This window comes from Octopus bimaculoides, chromosome 14, assembly GCF_001194135.2.
Source record: "Octopus bimaculoides isolate UCB-OBI-ISO-001 chromosome 14, ASM119413v2, whole genome shotgun sequence".
Classification (NCBI taxonomy): Eukaryota; Metazoa; Mollusca; class Cephalopoda; order Octopoda; family Octopodidae; genus Octopus; species Octopus bimaculoides.
In genome coordinates, this window is record NC_068994.1 from 3,311,314 (window position 1) to 3,336,422 (window position 25,109).

Sequence of the window (25,109 nt, forward strand, 5' to 3'; positions counted from 1 at the left end):
TATATATATATATATATGCATGTGTGTGTGTGGAGGAGCAATGGCCCAGTGGTAAAAGAATGGACCTATGGTAAAAGAATATAGACATTCAAACTAAACAACGAATACATCAGGATCTCAAAATGGAATGAAGTACTCATGACCTCATACAACCATAGGAACGTCCAGCCACAGAAACCATGCTAAAGCAAACAATAAAGCTTGGCATAGTTTTCTGACTTACTAGTTCCTGTCAAACTGTCCAACCCATGCCAGCAGGGAAAGCAGACGCTAAATGACGATGAAACCTATGAAATGCTTGCAACAGAGTGGATCCAAGGAGCCAGTGGTGTTAAACCAGGCAGTAACTAACGTCTGTCACACACGTAAGCCAGGTTTGAACTACAAGGTATCTGGTCCGACATTCTTACAGTTCTACTAATCAATTGCCTTCGATAAGTACTTTTTCATCGACCCTGAAAGGCTGAAATAAAGTTGAGCCTAGCAGAGTTTGAACCCAGAGCGCAGCGAGCCAGAATAAATACCGCGAAACCATCTGTCCGACGCTCTAACGACTTCGCCAATTCGCCGCCACAATGATAGTGACTATAGAAATGTGGATGTTGCTTGTCTACGATTAAAATAAACTTCAAAAATTGTTATTTCAGACATTATTCTTAGACCAAATTTACTGAAAGTAGTTATACTTCTGCCAGTGTCAAGAATAAGGTCCTTCAGACTGCAGGTTGCCTCTGTATAACCTAACACTGGTACCATCGTTCATCGATTCTATAACTTCTCTTCTAAACGGGGGACGCCTCCTTGCCAAGATATGCGGAGATTTTTAAAGGGCTGTATTATTCCAAAAGTATTTATAAATACTTATAATTACTCCTTTAAAATGTCCCGTGTATTGTTCTAAAGTGTTGTGTGGCCCGTTTTTCTGATTAATACTTGACGGTAAAATATATTAGTGTCTAGTATCAGATGGACAGTGAACTGAACAAGTTTCGCAGTCCCTATTCAAGGGGTTTTTCTTACAGAATAATAATGCTAGTTCGTAAAAACATTTCCACTGTCGTCCAAGTAGTCAGTAGTTATTGTAGAGAAGTTCGTTCTGCTGTATAGTCACACCACTTGCAGTTACACTATTCTAATCGATGTTTCGAAAACATACGTTAGTACCCATGTATGTATAATATATATATATATATACATACACACACACAGAGAGAGAAAGAGAGATGGAAGGATGTGTATTTATCCAATATATTTGTTTGTAAAATGCACATATAAATGTATATATACATATATAATATATATGTATCCATACGTGTGTGTGTGCATATATATAAATATATATATATATATATATATAGATAGATAGATAGATAGATATGTGTGTGTGTGTATATATATATATATATATATATATATATATATTTAAATATGTAGTTGTGTGTTTATATAAGAGTATAATGGATTTTTTTTTATATAAAAGGCTCTTATAAAGGGAAATAATTTATCACATGCTGTAAGTACGGAAGTACCTATGTGATTTAAATCGATTATCCAACAAAGAAACTACATCACAAAGACAACAACAAAAGCAAGTAGTAATAAACCAATAATAAACACCGGCTATAAGAATATAAGTTCATATTTACAAAACCATTTAATTAGGTCTAATTGAATATAGGCAACAACAATCAACTGACATCATGATTCAGTTTGACCGTTGTTTATGGAGACGTGTCGTGTCTTCCATAGTGTGTTAATTTGCGCGCCTGTCTCTCCCTCACATGACCTTTCAGTCTCTAATGTGTTGCTTGCCTCATTTCTCTCTCTCCAACTCCAGATGTAAACATCTCTTGTTTATTAGATATTAACCCCCGTCATAACTCACATTACATCATTATTGCCCAGCTTATTGAATTCCAACTTTATTCGAGAAGCGTTGCTGCTTGTTTTACACTGTTCAAGGTAAGATCAACCTCGATATATTTGTTTTAATCGCTTCTTTTTCTTCTCTCATGTTGTTTTCAAAGATTCCAAGCTGCGTAGTAGTGAATGGCCTTCCCCATCGGATTTCTTTATTATCTCAGCCAACCTTCGTCGACTCACCTATTTCTTCGTCTTCTCACACATTTGCTTTATTACTTATCCTGTTTAATTACGCTCATATTAGAGACTTTTTCCAAAGAAAAACAACTTCCAGACAGCATGGTGTTGACTGTTACTAGGAATGGCCTATGTTTGGAAACAAAAGTCATCATTTATTTATTGTAGTTAAGGAAATAAATCGTTGTAGTTTGTGAATTTGACCAAATTTTCGCTTCATTTTCGGTCACTCTTTAGGGATTGTATTTAACATCATCCACACCACAGACTACGAGAGATGAAACTGTCAAATATAAAAATAATTATAATTAAAGATGAGGTAAATCTTAAGTCTTCGTGTTCCTCTCAGCAGAGATTTTTTAAAAAATAGCTTTAATATTTTTTCTATAAATGTGATTCCATCCTCATTTAACCTCTAAGGATATGTTAATCTTAACTGTGGCCCTGTTGTCCCCCATTTTAACTCCGCAGTCTTTTATGGGGAGGTTGTACTTAGTCCAAGGGGCCGCAGGTGTTTTAGTTTACCGACTTTAGTCAATTGTTTGACACCGAATTAGCTCTGATCGAGCAGACCTTGTAATCAAAAGACGTTCCATCTGTGACCATCCCGTCTTCCTTTCTGTGTATTTAGGACCACGTTCTGTATGTCTTTTGTTTTTTGTAAGACGGTGTGCAATTTGAGGGAGGTTTAGTTGCTATTTCTAGCATATAGACGAACTATATACAAGAGTCACCGTTGGCCCGTTCAGTGTTTGGTTTGTGCAGGTTGCGTTGTTGTTTAACCCCAAATCAGGTTTGATCGAGCTGACAGACTATAATCAAAGACATTCCAACCGTGACCACTCTGTTTTATGGGGGATATCTGGGAGCACATTATCTGATATGTCTCTTTAAAAACCAGAGTATAATTTCAAGTAAATTTGACTGCTATTTCTAGCAGGTCACCTAGATAGGAGTTCCCCCGTTAGCTCGGCCTTTAATCAGTGTTTCTTACACAACTTATGTGGTGGGGGTTGTCATGTTAAATCATTAGTCATTAACCATGCGACTAAAGTATAAATGTTTTTCTGTTTCAGTGTGGTCCGTCAGACACCATTTCTGGTGTCTTTCATGAAATATAAAATGATTTCTAACAAAAGAGTTGATCGTATATCACTAATATACTTTATCGGGCCATTATTTTATCGGTCCCACTGAAAAATGTACAAGAATAGTTTAATAGTAGATGCTGCAAAAACATTTGGTTTGGCGTTTCATAATAACAATTCTTTCTACTAAAGACACAAGGGCTGGAAAATTGGAGGGATGGGGGTTAGTCGATTACATCGACCCCAGTGTTCAACTTCTTATTTTTATCGACCCTGAAAGGATAAGTCGATCTCGACGGAATTTGAACTCAGAACGTAAAACCGAATGAAATGTCGCGATGCATTTTGTCCGGAGAGCTAACGGTTCTGCCAGCTTGCAGCTTTAATAATAATAATAACGAAAGCCAACTTTTGAAATGAGTGGAGGTCGATTGTATCGACTTGAGCACTTGATTGGTATTTTATTTTATCGACCTTCGAAAGGACTGAAAAGCAAAGTTGACCTCGGCAGGAAAATGATAATCCTGATATACAAAAAAAAAACAAAGAAAAGATAGGATGGTCACAGCTGGAACGCTTTTTGTAATTGGTCTGCTGATGGGTGGAAAGCTTTCTACTGGCACAGCCAGAATATTTGACCCTATTCACACACTGGAATAGAATGGTGACCAGGTTGTAAATGTGACAACAATTAATACATATTACAAAATAATTGAAATTCAGTCTTTAACTGTGTCTGCGTGTTTCTAATAGTTACAGTGAATCTGGAGCGTTCAACAAAATACCTTGTGGTATTTGGTTACCACTCTTTTACATTTCTACTTCGAATTCCGCCGAAGTTAAGACTTTTATCCGTCTGAGATCGATAAAATATAGTTTACCATTCAAATACTGCATCGAATTGATATTTGTACATGGCAGAAGGTTGTTAATTATTGGTGATGATTTTTAATTGGACCTAACTCAATTACCGTATTTCGGACGTCGACAGTATTACTCTTTAAAAATATGTCCCGAAAATTTTCCGTGGGTCCCAGAGCAGAGGTTCTTAAATTGTTAATATAAAGTATTCTCATTATATTGGGATAAGGCCGCTGTGACGCCCCGTGTCTGGTAAGTTATTTAGCCGTAGGTCAGCCACAGGTGATCAAAGATGTGCAGGACATCACTCTGAAATAATTTTGAGTGTCAATAATTTGATTTCAGTTGTGAATTAATTAATGACATGATGTCTAAATAATCCGGTCGGGTTGGTATTGTTTAGCCTCCAAGTCCAGCCTTCGTCATGATCCAGCAGACTGATTATCATCCAAATTATTCCAGTTTATGTATATCTACGATTACTTTGTCCAATGTATCCTTTATTTAAGACGGCAGGTGTAATTTGAAAGAAAGTTGGCTGCTATTTCTAGCTTATTGAATGACATCACTGATTTGTGTCAAACAGGTAGGAATTGGATTACCTCCCTTTCAGACGTATCGATATATATATATCTGTGTCACATTTAATGCTTTCTCTCTCTCTCTCTCGTTTATACATATTATAGAAGTCTTATTAAAAGTATTGATCATTTATTGTTTTATTATCAAAAGATGTCAGCAGAAAAAACAATTTAGTGCCAGCAATGCGTGGGTGTTTAAACGAAACAGTGGCAACTAAATAACTTGTCTTGACGGGGGACCTTCAACTCGTGATGAAGGGGGAGGCATTGGTGCATCGCCGCGACATACGGCGTCTTGGGTATATTTGAGATTCGATGGAGTCCGTCCTTGTCCTGCCTCACCTTAGCCGATTTCGTGTGGAAGACTAGAGAGGGAACAGTGTTTTGGAATAAGTATATCTATCTCATGGGGAAGGAAAAGAAGGCACAAAATGGTGGTGGGCTGGGGAAGACAAAGGAAAAGGCCAGATGTTTCGGAATTGTAATTGCCGTGGAATGAAACACAGAAAATACTGGAACCAAAAAATGAAGGGAAAAAACCTATCCAATTCCGGATTTTTTTTTTCTTTCTTACTTGTGAGGTAGTGATGACTTTTCCAGTGGTTGAAGTAGAACTGACCCCAGTACTGGGTTAGTGCTTTATTTATCGACCCTGCAAGAATGAAAGGCAAAGTGATCGTGACTTGATTTGAACTCAAAGGTCAGAGAGCTAGAACATACCTTGAGGCATTGAAGCAAAATGACTATTAATAGGTTGGCACCTTATTCTGTTCACGTTTTGGATTCTTTAGAGGAATGCTAAATAAAACTCAGTATATGACTGGTACTTCATTTTATTAACTAGGTGCAGGCATGGCTGTGTGGTAAGAAGTTTGCTTCCCAACCACATGGTCCCAGGTTCAGTCCCACTGCAAGTGTCTTCTGCTATAGTCTCAAACTCACCAAAGCCTTGTGAATGGATTTGGTAGACAGAAACTGAAAGAAGCCTGTTGTATGTATATATGTGTGTGTGTGTGTGTCCCCTATCATCACTTGACAACTGGTGTTGGTGTGCTTACGTCCCCGTGTCTTTAGTGGTTCAGTAAAAGAAATAGGTGGAAAAAATATCAGGCTTAAAAAGATAAAAAGAGTACAGGGGTCGATTCATTCAACTAAAAGTTCTTCAAGACAATGTTCCAGCATGGTCGCAGTCTAATGAGTGAACCCAGTGAAAGACCTGCTGAAGGATGAAAATTGGTTTTGATGAGGTTTGAACTTAAAACACAAAACGAACAATAGACACTGACATAAATTTAATCTTTATTAATGTGACCCAATTTCATTTGGGAATTACCAGGTGTTTGTATGAGAATTATAGCACAAACTAATCCAGAGACTCAGTCTTCAGTGATGCTGATGATAATCTTTTTTACTCTAAGCATAAACTCTGTAATTTTGGGAGAAGAGACTGGTTGCATGACATGGGTCCCAATACTTGCTTTATTCACTTCAAAAGGATGAAAGGCAAAGTTGATCTTGGCAGCATTTGAACCCGGAATGTAGCAGCAGATGAAATAACACTAAGCATTTCACCTGGCGTCCTAACGATTCTGCCAGCTCACCGCCTTTTTAATAATCATAATAATAATAATTGTTTTCAATGTAGGTAGAAGGCCATAAATTTTGTGAGGAATGGGTTAATCAACGAAATCAGAATGGTACTTTATCACTTCTTCTGTGATAGGCTCTTGAATTGCTGTGAATCTGTTAGAGTTCCCAGAGTAGTTGGATAAGTTCAGCTTCTGTGAAGAGTGTAGGATCTAATGTTTTAACTTGTCATTGATCTGAGCATCAAGAAGATCAAAATGGTGGTGGTGGTGGTGGTGATGTAGGCAGCCAACACAACAATAACACTGTTATCTTCATCATTATTCAAAGCAATTGAAATGATCGAACTCTCTGGTGGACTGATTGTTATTCAACCACAAGTGTTACCCACTGATTCTGTATGATGTTCAGATCAGGTGTGTTTCCTGGCCAAGGAAGCCCATTGATGAGATTGTCTGTAAACCAGACAGTGGTTGTTTGGCATTGGGTGGAGGGGCCAAATACTGATGCTGGAACAGAAATTCCATATCCATTAAGTAGCTTGTTGGTTGACAGACACATGAGGTGCTCTGAGATCCCTTAATAAATTACCTGTCACCCTAATAAAATAAGGTGTGGTCCAACTGTTGTTACTCTAATGAAATAGAGTGGCCCAACTGCTATGACCCCGTGGTTGTGGTATGGAGAGGACTGAAGGTGATGAAAATGGAAATATTTAAGAAACTTGAGGACAATTAAAAGTTGTGACATCATTGAATGTGATGGGAAAATGATGAGCAAGAAAATAATATTTGGAGTAACGAGAGTCATAAGTACAGCACATCACTTGATGTGACTAATTGGATGATAAGAGGCTGTTGAATTGTAAAAATAGTTAAGTGTCTTATGTCTTCTGGTACCATACAAGTTATGGCAGCTGACAATGTATGTCTCTTTTGAATTGATTAAACTGGACTGTCTTTATGACAACACTATAATTAATTTAAAAGTTATTAATCTGCAAATCAAATTGTGAGGATAGCTTGACCAACAGACTCTCATTAATGTGATGTTATGTACAAGGAGATTCAAGTATTTCCTAACCCTGACCTTTATCTCAACAAACTTAAGTCTTTGCTCGTAAAAGCTGATCTAATAGACAAGATTGGACAAATATTCATCAGAATTTAGAACAGCTAGAAACACCTGATATGGAATCACCTTGTGAAAATACATATTTATCAGGCACCATCTGTCTACTCAATTTTAAAATCCCAACCAAAATGTAAATGAATTTCTATTGAATTTAATGGGTTTTTTTGCTCATCATTGCAGCTTTAAAGTTATAAATCTGTTGATGAAAATATATCTTCATTTATAAAAAAACCTTCTTTTATATGTGGTACAGCAAATGCTGTACAACATAAGTTCTTGATTTGTTAAAATTATTTCTGCCCCTAGAAAATGTGTTGTGTGGTGACTGTAGAAGAAGCTTTCTTCCTAGCCACATGGTTCCAAGTTCAACCCTACTGTAGCCCCAGGCTGACCAAAGCTTTTGTGAATGAATAATGTCGATGGAAACTGAAAGAGGCCTTCATGTGTACGTGTGTTTATTTTTCCTCATCTTGACATGATGTGATAATTGCCAATGAGTGTCACTCCTTTCCAATATTCTGGCAAGAGCATGTCTGGTCATGGAGAAATATTATCTAGCTTGGAAACGAGCAACAGAAAGGGCCTCTAGCCATAAAAAATCTGCCTCAATCAACTGTGTCCATTCCATGCAAGCCTGGGTAATTGGGCATTAAAACAATGATGATGACGTGTATGTTAATTACAGCACAATGTTTATGGCTAGTCTTGGTCGAATGATTTACAGATTGTGGTTGTATGGTAAGAAGCTTGGTTCTGGGTTCAGTCCTGCTGAATGGCATCTTGGGAAACTGTCTTCCACTGTAGACCTGGGCCAACCAAAGCTTGGGGTATTTAGTAGATGGAAATTGAACGAAGCCCATCTGTATATCTGTCTTTGTGTTTGCCTGTTTCCTCCCCCCTCCTCCTCCTCCTGCAATTGACAGCTGGTGTTGGTTTGTTTGTTGATGTAACTTAGCAGTTCAGCATATGAGACCAATAAAGTATTAGGATTAGAAAAAAACAAGCCCTAGGGTTGATGTGTTTCACTAAAACCCTTCAAGATAGTGCCCCAGCATGGCCATAGTTTAACAAGTAAAAGGTAAACATATTTTTTGTCTTGGTTTTAAATAAAATTCAATTTTACAACTGATTTCCTTTTTCTCGTTGTTTTCCAGGTGGCTGAGATTCCACACTGCATTGAGTCTGTCAGTCTGATGTCCCAATAGAACTACAGAAAGAATTGCAAGATTTCAACATATCCTCTATTGTTCTACATACAATGAACATCCTGAAATGAACCACATTTGTTTTCTATAATTAAATTAATTCTGTCCACTTTATTCACCCAATCTGTTAATTACACTAACTTTAACCTTGTTATGTTAAGACATTCAAAGATTCCTTAAAAGAGAGAAGAAAAAAATCAGCTTGTAAGATTTGCTACTTCCCTGTCTGTCTCGCTTTGTCATTTTGGCTAAAGTGGAATGGTACAGAAATTGTGTCATTAGATAGTGGTGGTCATCTTATAGAAAATTATCAGACTGTTTCTATAGCAACATTGCAGACAGCACTCTACCAATAGCCAGAATAGTTGTTTGTTTTGTAACTGGCATGTTGTCCTGGTAGTAGTTGAACATTGTAACAATGGACCTCTTCCCAATACCGAACCTCAGTGAAAGTGACGCTGGTGGGGCTGTTGCTGCTGCCAATGTGGATGCGATGATGCAGGGCTGCAAAAAGTCCAATAAGAACTTGCTCAATCCTGCAGCCACCGGCTCTCAGTCGTTTCAGAACAATATAAGCAACCAGCCATTTCAAGACAACAGCAACAGTCCACCGTTTCAAAGTAATACAACCAGTCAAGCATTTCAAGGTAATGCAAGCATTCAGCCATTTCAGAACAGTACGACCAGTCAGCCGTGTCAGAACAGCGCAACCAGCCAAGCGTTTCAGAACAATAGGACCACAAATCAGTCTTGTCAGAACAATATGGCCAATCAACCATGTCAGAATAATATGACCAATCAACTGTGTCAGAATATTACCAATCAACTATGTCAAAACAGTATGACCAGTCAGTGTCAAAACAGGACCAGTAACCAACAATGTAGGAACAGTATGGCCAGTCATACATGCAGGAACAACATGGCCAGTCAGCCATGTCGAAACAATATGACCAATCAGGCATGTCAAGACAATAGGACTAATCAACCATGTCGAAACAATATGACTAGTCAAGCATGCCAGGAAAGTAGCAGTCGACAACAATGTCAAAATAACATGGCCAACAGGCAAGCATGTCAAGATAGTTCAACCAGTCAGCCATGTCATGACAATACAACCAGTCAGCCATGTCAGGACAATATGACCAATCAACCATGTCAGGATAATAAAACCAGCCAATCAGGAGCTGTTAAAGTGAAGGTGGAAGGTGAAACGAGCAAACTGTACTTTTGTGACATCTGTCAGAATCTGTATTCTAAAGGCAACCATCTCCATACTCATAACCGGCCGCATTCTGGTGAACGACGATTCAAGTGTGAGCAGTGTGATAAGCGTTTTCTCCAGAATAGTCATTTGAAGGCTCATTTGCTAACGCATTCTTCAATTCGGCCATTCGTCTGTGATATTTGTGAGAAGAGCTTTAGAAAACGGTGTGATCTGACTCGTCACCACAGAAGCCACACGGGAGAAAAACCACATGAATGCCCTATTTGTGGCTTCAGATTTGGTGAGATCAGTCATCTGAACTCCCATTATCGAGGTAGCCACACCGGCCTCAGACCTTACGAATGTGATGTCTGTGGGAAAAAGTTTGCTCGAGGATTTGACCTTCGCAGGCACCAGCGAATACATACAGGTGAGAAGCCGTATAGCTGTGACATTTGTGACAAGAAGTTTACTGATGGCAGTCACCTATTGAAACATAAGAAATCTCATGCGAAAATGAACACTTAAAACATATTTCATTACATCTTCCTAATGAGCCAGATGTTTTATCTTCTTGTATAACACTTTCAATCTTATCTCGATCAATATCATCGCACAATCTCCATAAAACAACTATTATATTAACATAATTTTCTTCTACAATGTGGTGTGTCTGTATGTCATATTGGTGCAGCAGTTAAACTGCTGCGTTTGAGTCTTGACGCTGCCTTGAGCAAGGAGCAATGCATTCACAACTTCTGACCAATAAAACAGGATTGTTGATTTCTGTATTTCACTGTGAAACTTACTAGGCTCCTCTTAATAAAAGGGAGAGAGAGAGAGAGAGTTAGGCTTATGTATACGAAGGGAGTTAACTGTAGCAGCAGCAGCAACACTGTAACTTGTCAAATGTTTCCAAATCCCTCTCTCCAGGTTAACTTTGAATTGAGTGACACTCAAGTAAGTGGAGGAGGAGTAGTAGTCATACTTACTTCCATTTTTGCTATATGAAGCCAGTAATCAAACTCCCCATTTGAATTTCAAAAACGAACAACACTGACAGCTTCTTCTATTGATGACTGTCAGGCCATGGCTGTTGTAATCATCAACTTACACATCAAACCAACTCCTTCGCACAGCAATCCATTACCATTCAGTGGTCTTGAACGAACAATGGCTGATGTATATTTAAGTTCCTGCTTCTCTTCTGGATGGAAAGCTTTCGGATAAAGGTTTATTTCACATCAGTTTCAAACCATCTTTCAGATAGAAAAACAGAATCCAAGTTGATGGTGGTGGTGGTGGTGATCTGCCTCTATGAAGACAATTTGACAATGGAGTTTCTATTTTGAGGGGAGGAGAGAAAACTGATATTTCAAGGTTGTCCCTTTGTCTGAAATATTCCAGTATAAAAAAGGGCTCACTTAAAACTGCCCTAATTCACTCAACTGTTTGTTGGTTTAGTTTTTATCACTTGATAAGTTTTCTTAAGGGGAACATTAAATAAAGTTACAAGTTTAGATGTAAAAATGATTTCTTTCCAAAAATACACTCAGCCCAATTATTTCAGTGAATTTTAAATGAAGAAGGCAATATTTTGTGAATTCTATTCTCTACATTCACTAAATTATTATATAATATTTCTAGAAGGATCTTCCTTTTTGTTATGCAATGGAAAAAATGATTTAGAAATGGCAATAACTTGGATTGGAAGACAATGAAAATGATATTTTTGTCAATCTGGTTTAAAAACATTTTATTTAGTTTCAAGAAAGAATGAAAATAATTTATAGATCCCAGACATACAATGGAGTATTGCTTGCTTTCTCTCTCTCATCTGGGGCATTGCTGCTTCTGCAAGCAAACATACAGCCTAGATTGCATCTGGAAAAGAGCCACCACCTGACTGAATGGGCACAAGTCATGACTCTCAGATTATACTCCGGCCTCTCATCCATAGGCACGTTTGTCTCTTCTCTCTCCACTTTTTTTTCTACTGCTACTATTTTGACCGCTGCTCCTCAGAGCTGGCTGGACTCATGTCACTTCCATTTGGACATTCCTGTCCTCCTCCCATCCCCCATCACTCTCACGCAATCCTTCCTTTTCCAGAACATCATCCCCTTGGAATTCCCTCCTTGTTGATGTCTTTCTTTGCAAGAACATTAATGACATCAATCTCACCAACCTCCAAGGGTCTGTATAGGTCAAAGGGCACTGTCCCTTCCTTCAGACCCAAAATGTAAAAAAAAAAAATCTGTTTTATCATTTCAATTGAAGACATTTTTTAAAATAGAAGAAAGTTAATTACATTAATCACATAATTGTTCTTAATTTTGCTTTTATTTATGTCCATTATAACAAGAGTTTTACTTCATAGACTCAATGAAGCTGTGAAGGTATGTAAGTGTGTCTCCACAATATTTCTCTCTGTTACAATTATTGTTTACAACTGTGTGCGTGAATGGGAATCACCTGAATTGATGATGTATTCTTGTCAACTGGTGCAAAGAGTGGCAGTTTCAGTAGAAAACTGCAACTTTGGGAGTTCCATTGAGTTGTAGATGGAATCCCCTTTTTTTTAGTTGAGACAGCCAACAGTTTTGGCTCTAACAAAATTTGAGGTCATATTCTGCAGGGGATCCCTTGTACAAAGAAATGCTTTGCTCCCGTTAAGATTTCCCATTTTCAATTTGGACTGAGGAAAAATCAGCAACTTTTAAAATTTCAAATTGTGTTTTGCTTTTCTCAATTGGAATCAGCTTGGAAAACGAAATGATTGCAAGTTTTATCAACATTTATTAACAATATGTTATTCAATGTATTGTTGAACAAAGTTAGAATCTGATGAGGGCAATTAATATTTTAGTGCAGAAAATTCCAGACATGTAAATTAAAGAGACTAACAAGCTAAAAGATAGCTGCCTTTACCAAGAAGCTGTAAAGATATTTCTCATTTGTCCAAAAATGTACAATTTTTCTTTAGTGTTGTTGAAATAAAAATATATTTTTTCTTCACATTCTTTTCTTTTTTTTGCCAATTTGTTTTCTTTTATTAATTAAATTAAGGTTGGGAGCTAGTAGAATCGTTACTGTGCTGGACAAAATGCTTAACTGCATTTTTTCTAACTTCTTACATTCTGAGGTCAAATTTGCTTTTCATCATTTTGGGGGTCAATGAAGCAAGTATCATTTGAGCATTGGGGGTGACATAATTCATTTCCCTCTATCCCCCAAATTGCTGGCCTTGTGCCAAATTAAAAGAAACGACTTAATTCAAGACGAACCAAATATGTCTCTACGTGGTTGGTTAAGTCTTTTATATTTGGATGAGAGAGAGAACACCAGTATCATGATAATGTAGCATTGTTGGTGGCACATAAAAAGCACCCACTACACTTTGGGAGTGTATTATATTACTTCAAAATACAATATGGAATGAAGAAATAACTGATTTTTATGTGATTCACACACCTAAAAAAGATTGAAAAATGTCCATCTGTCAGCCCTGCTGTACCCGTCTCTATACAATTCCCCACCCCACATTTTAAGAAGCAATGCTTTACATTTTGTTCTTCACTCACTGTCCTCCTTCACACAGTCCAGGCATCTTTGATCTCTTTCTCTCCTCTAAACTCAACCATTATCAAGTCATCACTGCCCCTCTACCTGTATAAGATTGTCCAACATCATCATCATCACTGTTTAATATCTGTTCTCCATGCTGTCATGGGCTGGATGGTGTGACAGGGCCCAACACGCCAGATGACTGCACCAAACTCCAATGTCTGTTGAAGCATGGTTTCTACAGCTGGATGCCCTTCCTAACACAAACCATTTCACAGAGTGTACTGGGTGCTTTTTATGTGGCACTCGTGGGGTCACCAAGTGACTAACAAGACAAGACACTTTGATCGAGGGAAGTGGCTTTATGCTAGGTGTTGAGAGGTATTTTGGAGTGACAAAGCCAAATAAATCATGGCTACCCGTCACAAGGAAGGTACATGGGCTAGTGGTTAATGTGTTTGGTTCATGACCATATGAAGTTGGGTTCAATTTCTGAACTGGGTTGTGAATTATATTCTTGAGAAAAGCAATTCGTTTCACATTACTCCACTCTGCTCAGCTGTAAATAACTACCAGCTGAGTGTAGGCTCAGCCATCTCTTCCCCCTGGCTGTTCCACTGTGTTAAGAGCAAGTGGACCATACACACAGCTATATGAGGCACCTAAAACATTGAAAGTGTGGTGTATGTTAAGAAGCCATGTTTGAGTGACCACCAGCTGTCGTACCCTCCCACCTCTTGTGCCTACAGTAGAAAAGAATCTGCACTAGTGAGGGCTTTCCTATCAATGAGATGGTCATCTAAAATATTTATATTCCCTAAGTGCTCTATCTCAGATGTGTCAGCAATATCTTAGAGGAACACACTTCCATGTGATTATGTGTAAATTCAAAGACGAGTATTGTGCAGTTTTGGGTGACAGAAATGGCATCTGGTCAAGAAAATTCTTCCTCAGTGAAGTCACATCTGATCCATGAAAGCATGGAAAAGTAGCAGTGATGGGAATGGGGGACAGCATTCCCCTACTTTTCAGCTCACAGAGGGCAGGGGTGGTGGCTGCCTTCTGCAACTTACTCTAGCTCATAAAACCCATTTCTATCCCTGAAAAGCAGACATTCAAATGATAAGGAGCTGTCTGTTATAAATTGACAATTACTTTATTCCCCAGAACGTAAAAAGTCATAATTAAATACTGGAAGACATTTTGTCCCATTGTCCAAAGATTCAACAAATCCGCTGTTTTTCCCATCATCGAGTATTATTTTCGATACAGTCATCAGTTACTTCGCTTTGTGCTTTCCGTAGTCTAACACATATTTCATCACTTAGCATCTTCCATATCTTTCATTTACGCGCTTCTAAGTTCACTTGTTCATCCGTCTATTTCTCCAAACCTTCATTAATTCAGTCTTTAAGTTGCTTTGTTTTAAATGGAAGGTAATATTATCCTTTATTAAGTACATTATATACAGTTGTTTACGATATTTATACACGTTTGTGTTTGATTTCCAAGTTTTCTGATTCTCTGTTTATTTCATCCCATTTAGTCAAATCCAGTCTTATTGCCGTCCGGCTACAATATATTTGGTTTGACAGTGTCCTCACTCTGTTTTAATTAAAAACTGTCTCTTCTAAATTTACTAAATTAATTAACAAGTGATCTAAATTCAACAATATTCAAGCATAGTTGTAGTTTAGCTGGTTAAATTCATAGAGAATCGACGAGGGTCTTCCTGGTCGCCCAATCTACTCAAAATAGCAGCTAAATCCACTTCACATCACAGCTTCACTCTCTTGGGAAGAGAAATACCACTTTAAAGATAATGTAGTCCTCGGCATACTTCTGAAATGACAGGGTGGTCAAGACTGGACTGCTTTTCATTGTATTTCTGCTCCATCATGACTCGCTTGGTTAAACAACAACAAACACACTATGTATAGAGACCATTCTTCACCTTTGTGCGTGTGTGTGTGTATATATATATATACTCTCTCTCTTACGGAAGAGCTAGAAAGTGTTAGGAAATGGGTGGGTTTCTTTTTTTAAATTCATTTTTTTTCTTTAATGTATTCCTCTGTTTCATTCAACGGGAATTATAATTCCAAAACGAGGGGCGCAGTTCCGGATTAGTTGGATTTTCTCCGTTTTTACCGGGAGTTTTTCACCATTACCTTTAATGAGGGGAAACCTTTTATGAAGAACTTCCCCCACATCCGAACCGATTTTGGCTAATTTGTTTAGTTTTCTACGCACTTAAAAAAAATCACAGCAGAAGCCTTTTCGGTTAAAAAAAATTTTTTTGAGAATATTTCGATCCATATAAAGTTCTAAGACCCGTTAACGAAAATATAAAAAAAGCCTGGCCTACTAGGTGTAAGGAAGTGTGTAGAAAACGAAATATGTAAAAAAAAAAAAATATTGCGCAAACGAACGTGGGGGGTGGGAGAGGACTTTCGGAAAATTCACAACGTCGGATTTTTCCCTCATAAGTTTTAGGAAAATAGATATATATTTAAAGTGAAAAAACAAAACATTGCATGCATTAATTTCAACACTTCTTATTAATAACTGCATTATTTCTTTCCAGGTAAAATGGACAAAATTTGGCATCGTGGTGTGATCAAGTACCTGCAGAAAAAGGGTTTAGCCCCCAAGGACATTCATGCTGACATGGTTGCTACATTAGGGGATGATGCTCCAGCTTTATCGACAGTGCAAAAGTGGGCAGCTGAATTTAGGAAGGGAAGGGAAAATCTCGAAGATGACCCAAGGTCTGGACGTCCTGCAACTGCCACCACCGAGGAAAACATTGATCGTGTTCACCACATGGTGATGGATGACAGGCAGTTGACTATAAATCAAATAGCCAATACTATTAGCATATCCCGCGAGAGAGTTGAGAATATTCTGCATAAAGAACTTGGCATGTTGAAGGTTTCTGCTTTGTGGGTGCCACGTCTTCTGACATCTGATCAAAAAGACACCAGGTTAATCAGCTCACGGGAAAATCTGGCGTTGTTTGAGGCAGATCCAGCTGATTTCCTTGAACGTTTCCTAACCCAGGGTGAGTGCTGGGTTCATCATTTTGAACCTGAGACAAGGGAACTCACCTCCCCACCTGCACCAAAGAAGGCCAAGAATATTTCATCTGCAGCGAAGGTGATGGCCTCAGTTTTTTGGGATGCAAAAGGCATTGTGTTTATTGACTATCTTCAAAAGAGGCACGCCATCAATGGAGAGTACTATGCCAACTTGCTGAGGCAGTTAAAAACGGCTTTGAAGACCAAACGCCCAGGGAAACTGGCAAAAGGGATCTTGTTTCATCAGGACAATGCTCCAGCACACAAATCCTTGGTTTCAATGGCTGCTGTGCATGATTGTGGCTTTGAACTGGTTGATCACCCTCCTTATTCTCCTGATTTGGCTCCATCTGACTATTATCTGTTCCCCAACATGAAAAAACACTTGGCTGGGAAGCAGCATCGCACTGATGATGACGTTATGTCTGCAGTTGATGACTTCTTTAACCAACGTGATGAAAGTTTCTTCACCAATGGGATCCAAGCACTTCAACACCGATGGAAGAAGTGTGTGGACCGTGAGGGGGACTATGTTGAAAAATAAACATCATTTGGTCACATTCCATGAGAGTGTCTTGCTCAGCCTGTGAACTTTGCAGCCAATCCTCAGAGACCATATTATTTTGTTATTGTAGCAGTGAATATACAAAAATTCATTTCATGTTTCCATCTTCGTTTTTAAATTTGTTTTCATAATTTACTCCTGAGTGAATTGTCCTTTGATGTCCAAGATTATGGCCAGCAATTTTAGTGAATTTTAATTTGGAAACCCTGCTGCTTCTAGTATGTTCAAATGAAAGGATTGTATGGTGGCATTGAATGCTCTTGATAATATAGCGAAACAGAAAAGAATAACTTTAGCCGTGAAGTATGAAATCTTAAATGAACAGAAAGCCGGAGGAAGTGAGCCTTAAAATTTCTTTTAAGTCAGTCAACTGTGTTTATGATTTTAATGAATAAAGAAAAATATTTGAATGAAATTAGAAGGGCATATTCATTACAATTGATGAGGGTGTGTAAGAAAGAGGTGGTCAGCCTCATAGGTCACATGGAAGAGCTTTTATCAGTTACAATTAAATATTCCTAGAACAGAGTCTGTTTTTAAGACACTTAAAGATATGAAAGGAGGTAACTGTAAAGAAACTTATTGTAAGCAATGGCTGGTTTTATTGAAAAAAAAACGACTGCAAAGCAAGGTTTTAAAATAGGTAATGACTGTTACTACTGCTTGGAGGTAAAAGCATTGCAAGGGCTCCATAAGGGCTACCCTTCTAGTCATTTAGAGAAGAAAATAAAGATACTTGGATTACTTCACTGTTTGAAGACTGGTTTTCACATAATTTTGTATTGGAAGTTAAAATATTGTAAAGACAAAAATATTCTATTTCATGTATTTCTGGTTGTTGATAATGCTCTTTGTCATTCACAATTTCTGCAGTGTTACCATCCAAATATTAAATCTATTTTTATTTTGGAAACTTTTTTATTTCAATAAAGTGTATTTTACATATAATGGAATAAAAAGTACACATTAAGTACAGAGCTTATGTCTTCTTCATTCAGTGGTGTTTTGCGTATGGTTTTTTTATAATTAAATGCCATGCGAAATTGTCATGGCACCTGTGCCCAGCATCGCCTTCCTGGCACGTGTAAAGACATTCGAGCGAGATCGTTGCCAGTGCCACCGAACTGACTCCTGTGCAGGTGGCACGTAAAATACACCATTTTGAGCGTGGCCGTTGCCAGTACGAGTGTAACAGTGAGTTGTCTCATCCATGTGGATCCCCCCCCCCAATCTTTTATGAACTCTAGTTGAGAACCATTGTTGTAGAAGAAAGAAACAGAAACCTATTTATGACAGAGTGATAGTTCACTTTGTAAGGAGGCTGGTGTTAATAAGGGCATCCAACTGTAAAAACTATGCCAAAATAAACAGTGGAGCAGTCCTCTGGTTTGCCAGCTCCTGTCAAACCACCCAACCCCTGCCAGCGTGGAAAACGGACGTTAAACGACGATGATGATGATTTATCAAGACACATGAGTGAAAGCAGACTTCCACACTCAATAAATTGTGTTATTTAATTATATTGGTTCTTATTGTATTCTAAGAAGACATCTTCCTGTACGTCTGTCTCTTATATTTATATTGACTTACTTTATTCCCCAAATCTTCGACGGAAACTCAGAACAATACTACAAAACATCTTGCCCATTCTCCAACGATTCAACAAATCATCCACTGCTTTTAATACCATCTAATATTTTGTTTGTTTATCAGTTACTTCGCTTTGTGTCTTCCGTAATCGAAATCGAAGGTACATTTAATCACTTAGCATCTTCCATATGTTTCATTTACGCGCCTCAAAACTGGGTTTTTTTCATTCGAACAAATATTTCGTCGATTCATCTTCCAACCGTTTGCTGTTCAGTTTTACATTTTTATTGTAAATTCAAAGCCATTGAATTGCATTACTTGTTTTTAATTGAAGGTAAGTTCATCTTTTACTGGTTCATTATATACAGTTGTTTACGATATTCGTGTTCGTTAATTTCCAAGTTATTTTTGTTTATTTATTCCCATGTGTTTATCTCCAGTTTTATTGTCGTACAGCTACAGTATATTTGGTTTGACAGTATCCTCACTCTATTTTAATTAAAAACTGTCTCTTCTAAATTGGCTAAGTTGTTATCAAGTGAAATGAATACGACAATATTCAGGCATAGTTGTAGTTTAGCTGGTTAAATTCTTACCCGACGAGGGTCTCTCCCTGGTCACCCAATCTATTCAAAATAGCAGCTAAATCCACTTCACATCACAGCTTCACTTTCTTGGGAAAAGAAATACCACTTTAAAGATAATGTAGTCCTCGGCATACTTCTGAAATGACAGGGTGGTCAAGACTGGTCTACTTTTGATTATAGATCTGCTCCATCAAGACTCGCTTGGTTAAACAACTAATATTTACAACACGTACTCCTTTACATTTATGGAAACAATTATTTATCTTTGCGTGTGTGTATTACTTCCTAAAAAATTAAAATTGTTATATTTCTGTTCCCCGACTGCACTTCTGTATCTTTCCCCCATCTGCCTGAACTAGTGTTTTCGATATCCTTAGCTAGTTTCATTGTGGGTAGTTTTAAATAATTTTAATTAGATCACCCAATCACATTTGTCAATTTCTGAATAGCCATCACAGTGAAATGGTGTGCTCTGATCCCTGAAGGAATCTTAGCTTTGCTGTCGTAATATAGAGCTATTTCTTGAGTAATACTGAACATGGTGGTGCTCAACTCTTGAGTCGTAAAAACAACGCAAACCTATAATTCGTATTTCACTCCCTGATAAACTCATAAAGGGAAGCTCGTAAGTCGAAATTGGTAGACTTCTTTGATGTTATTTGTTCTTATTGCTATGTTTTAATTTATTGTTATGATAATATAGGTGTTTTTTATAGCTGTTTATTTAGTAAATTTGGGGACTGACTCTATATAATCAACTGTTTTCATTGGGATTGATGAAAATTTATAAAACGTGTCAACAAAAACGAAATGTATTAGAAATACAGAAGTTACGATCCGAGTTTTTAGAAGTTACGTTCCAAGGTCACAAGTAAATGTTGCCGAAACGAAGTCATAGTGTTGTCGCAGTGAAACATTTAGATCTTTTGTGGGACAGTGGTTCCCATCTGGGACTTGAACTCTGATGGGTGAAGTGTTTATGTTTGATTTGAGACCTTGTAAAGTATAATTACGCACGAAGATGTGAACCATTATTCATTAAACGTCTTTAATCTGATTGATACTAGTGTCCATAAACTGTTGATTGAAGGGTAGTTCGAAGCATTTCGTTTGGTATTCTGTAATTTCTGCCAGTTCACCCCCATTGCTGTTCTCTTGTTTAATTAAATATTTCCGTTGGCTTTCAGCTGCAACAGAAGAGAAATTGTTTTCAAATAGGGATGGAGGCCTCCACAGCATCTGTAAATGAGGAACCAGTACAAGTTAAGAAGAAAATAATCGAAAATGGTTTTTATTGTGATGTGTGTGAGAAGGTGTTTTCATCTAGGGCCCATGCGAGGACCCATAAACCGGCGCACATGTGCCTTCGAAAGTTGAAGTGTTCCAAATGTGAAAAACGTTTCTATAGACCGCATCATTTGAGAGCCCACGAAACAATCCATTCGTCAGCCCGTCCATTTGCTTGTGATATTTGCAAGAAAACCTTCAAGTTGGAGATGACTCTGAAGCACCATCGGAACTCACATTCAGGAGAGAGACCCCACGAATGCCCTGACTGTGCTTTCAGATTCCGTGAACCTAAAGCTTTGAAGCGTCATTACAGGAACATTCACCTGAACCAAAAGTTTTATGAATGTAATGTCTGTAAAACCAAGTTCAATCGGAGAGAATCACTTCGTAGCCATTTGAATAAACACAAGGAAGACTATCCGTTTGGTTGTAACTTGTGTGGAAAGTTGTTTGCTGATGCCAGTCAGTTGCAGAAACATAAGAAAGCATCTCATCTAGAAATCAGAACTTCAAAATCATCTCAGTCACAACAGAAAACCTAAAACGTTTATAAAGTAAAATAAATTGGTTTATTTTACAGAAATTTGTTCATTTTTATAAAGATTTGAAATCATAACAACATTCATTAGGCTCAGCTCTGGACTAAAACCACTTTCTGGTTGCCTTTCGCAAGAACATCCTGTTATGAAATCAATTTTACATGGAACAATTTCTGTGATATAGTTTTTATTTTTTAAAATTACAACAAAATCTGCGTAAGGCTGGAATAATGTGAGGTGGTCTATTAACCCTTAAGGATCACAGGCTCCCACTTCCTGATGGATATAACAAGGCCAAAACAAACCATCATATTACTAAAGACCACATCCATTCTATTTTTAATCTAAGCCTTATTAATTTAGATTCCCTGGTTGTGTCCCTTGCCTTTCTTCATCAGAATTAATTTATTTCTCTTCACTGCAAAATGTTCATCCTCACCACTCAACATGTTTTCCGTGGGTGGAATGATTTGACAGGAGCTGGCAAGCCAGAGAACTGCACCAGGTTCCAATGTCTTCTTTGGCATGCTTTCCATGCTTGAATGCCCTGTTTAATGTTGGTCACTTTACAGAGTGTACTGGGTGCTTTTTTTTTATGTAGCACCAGCACCAACAGGGTCACCAAGTAACTTGCAAGACAAAGATTTCTTGATTAGGAGAGAGGCTGGTCTTGAGACAGCTTTCTGCTGGTTGAACGATTAGAATATAAAAGAGGTGTCTTGCCATAGAGGGGATACTTGGCTACCTTAGTAGGAAAGAGAGAGAAAAAGATGGTGGAAGAGATGTATTGGGACATACCTACAAAGTAGAGTGGGGGTGAATGTATGTGACTCAGAAGGAACACAGGAATATGTTCCATAAGAGTGTGAAGGGAGATAGGGAAGAGGTGACTAGGATGTGTTGATGAGAGAAATTGTAATGTGGGGGGGGTGACTATAGTAGATAATGCGAGGGCATTGAGAGTGTGCAAATAGGCACATGAGGGAGAGTTGAGGGACACAGCAAGTAGATGGGTTGGAGGGGATTTTTGACGGGGGACTGTGTGTGTGTGTCTGAAGGCTGGGATGGAGAATATAGCCTGTATGACCTCAATATTACTTAATTTGATGTGTCTTTTCAAGCACAGCAAATTAACAGTTGTCTTGGTTACTTGTCTCCTTTCTGAAGATCATTTCTCACCACTTCATCTATCTTCCTGGGGCTACCTCTTCCACAGTCTTCACATGTCCTCTGCAGCCACAGCCCAAGTTTCACTACCATGTAGTATAGCTGTTCACACACAAGCATCATACAATCTGCCTTTGAATCTGAGGGAGAGAGGACCTCTGTTACCATCAAAGGTAATAGCTTCCTGAACTTTGCCCAGCCTAGCAGCCACGCTTTCAGATCAACATCCTCTATTGCTAATTTGGTTGCCTAGATAACAGAAGCTATCTATTCTAAGGCTCTCCTTGGACATTTGAGGAAGTCTATTTCCTGTACGTTCTTAGTGTTTATTGTGTCTGCACATTTGCTTCACACAAAGATTGCTTGCTCTGTTAATCTTCCTGTGGTTTCTATTGCACCATATATGTGTCCATAGCTTGCATCAGTGCTGGATTGACCATTAAGCAATATAAGCACGTGCTTAGGACATCACAGAAATGGTAAATAGTTTATGGCACAAAAGAAATCATTTTAAACTCATTAAAATAAATATTATTGTTAAGTGTGTCTTTCCAAATGTTGACATTGCTTTTCGTATATTTTGAACATTAATGGTCACAAGTTGTTCAGCTGAGCATTTATTTTCTCAGTTGAAGTATATTAAAAATCCCTGATGGGATCAACTACTCAACAAGGCAGGCTGGATGCCTTATCTCTACTAAGTACAGAACCAGATGTGATACACAAAATTAATTTTGAGGATCTGATCAAATAAATAAAGTAAAAGTTTACAAAAATCTACACTATTTTATGGTTTATTGTTGTTGATATTTTGAATTACATACAGGGTGCGTAAGGTATTTGAGGACATACCTTTTTTCGTGTCATTGCTGCATTTTTTGCTAACTCTGTATAATCTTTATTTCAGAAAATAATAATGGCAGACCCTCAGCTTACTCAAGAAATGAAGAGGTATGCTGTTATTGTGGTTATAAAAGCTAAGCATAGCAATTTAGAAATATCTTGATTCTTAAAAGTTGCCAGATCTTTCGTCTACAAAATTTGTAAGGAGCTAGAGAGTAACGATGGAGATGTATCACCAGTATCAAAGCATAAAAAGCATTCTAAAAGCTATGAAATCATTAGAACACCTGAATTTATCCAGCAAATTCAACAGACCATTGATTACAATCCCAGAAAGTCCATGTGTCAGAAGGAACAGCCAGAAATGTTGTCCACAAAGACATCAGATCTAAGTCTTATATGATGAGGAAAAGAAAATCACTACATCAGATCTAGAAGGCTCTTAGATAAACTGAAAAATGCAGCAGAAGAAGATTTGATTTGGTTTTTCTCAAACGAGAAAAACTTCAACCAAGATCAAAAAGAAATGGCAGATTGTTATATGCAGATACGTCTGAAGTCCCAAGTGGTTATGCATATAAAATTTCCTGCAACTGTAATGTGATGCCTCCTTCCTTTTTTCCACAAGGCCTTAGGGTTAATTCTGCCATATTATTATCTTTCATTATACATTTGTTTTCTTATGAACATAAATCTGTCCTCAAATATCTTACCCATCCTGTATATATGGGGGCATCTTTTAAGCACCTAGGACCTCTATGGGTCTTAATCTGGCCCTGGTTTGCACTGAATACACCATATAGAATTTCTACATGCCAAAGCCGACAAAAGAGTTTACCATCTATCAAACCATCCATCCCATGCCAGCATGGAAGACAACAGAGGATAAATGTTGCTGCTGCTGACAATTGATGATTGATAATAGATCTCTGGAGTTAAACAATATTGCCGGGATCACGATTTTAGCTGATGATAAAACATCCAAGGGAAGCAACTCCTACTCAAAGTAGCTTCCTTTTCCCAGTACGGTGTGTGATTACCTTTTCCTTGTGGCTGAATGTGCAGCGATATACAGCTACCTTGCATGTGTAGCATACAGCTGTATTTTTCATCAAAATATTGGTCGCAGGCTGTGGCAATGGAGAGCTGAAAACACTTTGGAGGCTACGTTATCTGACTTTAGTGACTGATCAAAAGTGTAAGCTTAGAGACATGTTAGAAAAACAAAATTGGTCGCGACTGGAATGAATAGATTTACAAGTCTATTTGGTAGCTACCACCTCAGCAGGGGTAGCCAGGACACCTGTGAATGGCCTACATTTTAGTAGAGGCACGATGGAAACCGGTCCATAATCTGCACCTCATCAGAAGTAACAGGGATAGGCGTTGGTTGCTTACAACTCAGCTGAGATGAGTCAGTTGTCTATGCTTCTGAAGGGTTAACTGGGACACCTCTTGGTAACCTACACCCTAGCGAGGAGGCGGGAGAGTAGCTAAGACACCTATCAGCAACCTACATCTAAGAAAAGGCTTCTGGGTCAACTATGGATATCCCAAAACCCAGCAGAGATGGCTGTAATACCTGTGGGAAGCTGGGACAGCTGTGAATAACAATCACATCAGCAGAAGTAACCTTTGGGTTGGTGGGACACCTGTTAATAACCCATAACTGAGTAAGGTACCTAGTACCCCTATGGGTAGGCTAAACCTCGAGAGATATAGTGGATACAACAGTGGTTGGCCATTACCTTCCTGGCTGATCAAATGAAGTACCAGTCAAATTATGGGGTTGATGTCATTTACTAAAGTGGAATTTGAACTCAAAACGTAAAGACAGAAATTACCTCTAAGCATTTCACCCAACATGCTAATGATTCTATGAGCTTGCTGCCTGTGATTGGAATAAAACCTATAATTGCAATGAACAGGTGAGAATCTGAATTGGCAACAAATAATCTAAGAAGATATGTGAGAGTAAAAGATAAATAGAAGTTATTGAGGGGAAAGGAACTTATCTGAGGTTTGGGGATAAAAAAAATTCATTGTGGGAGGTAAGAGACAGTCGTGTTGTAGTAATCCAAGTTTGTCTTTATTAATTTGGTGTTTGGAGTTTTTTTTCAT

At 38.0% G+C, this 25,109-nt stretch overlaps 1 protein-coding gene across 1 annotated transcript; it reads left to right on the plus strand.

The window, feature by feature from the left end:
- The first annotated feature begins 1,576 nt into the window (after positions 1-1,576).
- On the plus strand, positions 1,577-22,925 carry LOC106870100 (zinc finger protein 883). The gene is made up of 4 exons (XM_052973002.1): positions 1,577-1,962; positions 8,506-10,285; positions 10,694-10,720; positions 20,337-22,925. The coding sequence occupies exons 2-4, from the start codon at positions 8,975-8,977 to the stop codon at positions 20,979-20,981; spliced, it is 1,983 nt and encodes a 660-aa protein (XP_052828962.1). The 5' UTR covers positions 1,577-1,962; positions 8,506-8,974; the 3' UTR covers positions 20,982-22,925.
- Positions 22,926-25,109: the final 2,184 nt, after the last annotated feature.

Excerpts from the sequence above, each read along its gene's own strand:
- LOC106870100 (XM_052973002.1), top strand. The coding sequence starts at position 8,975 with ATGGACCTCTTCCCAATACCGAACCTCAGTGAAAGTGACGCTGGTGGG. Across the intron at positions 10,286-10,693 it reads CTCATGCGAAAATGAACACT|GTTAACTTTGAATTGAGTGA; the intron begins TAAAACATATTT and ends CCCTCTCTCCAG. Across the intron at positions 10,721-20,336 it reads TTGAATTGAGTGACACTCAA|CTGCAACAGAAGAGAAATTG; the intron begins GTAAGTGGAGGA and ends GTTGGCTTTCAG.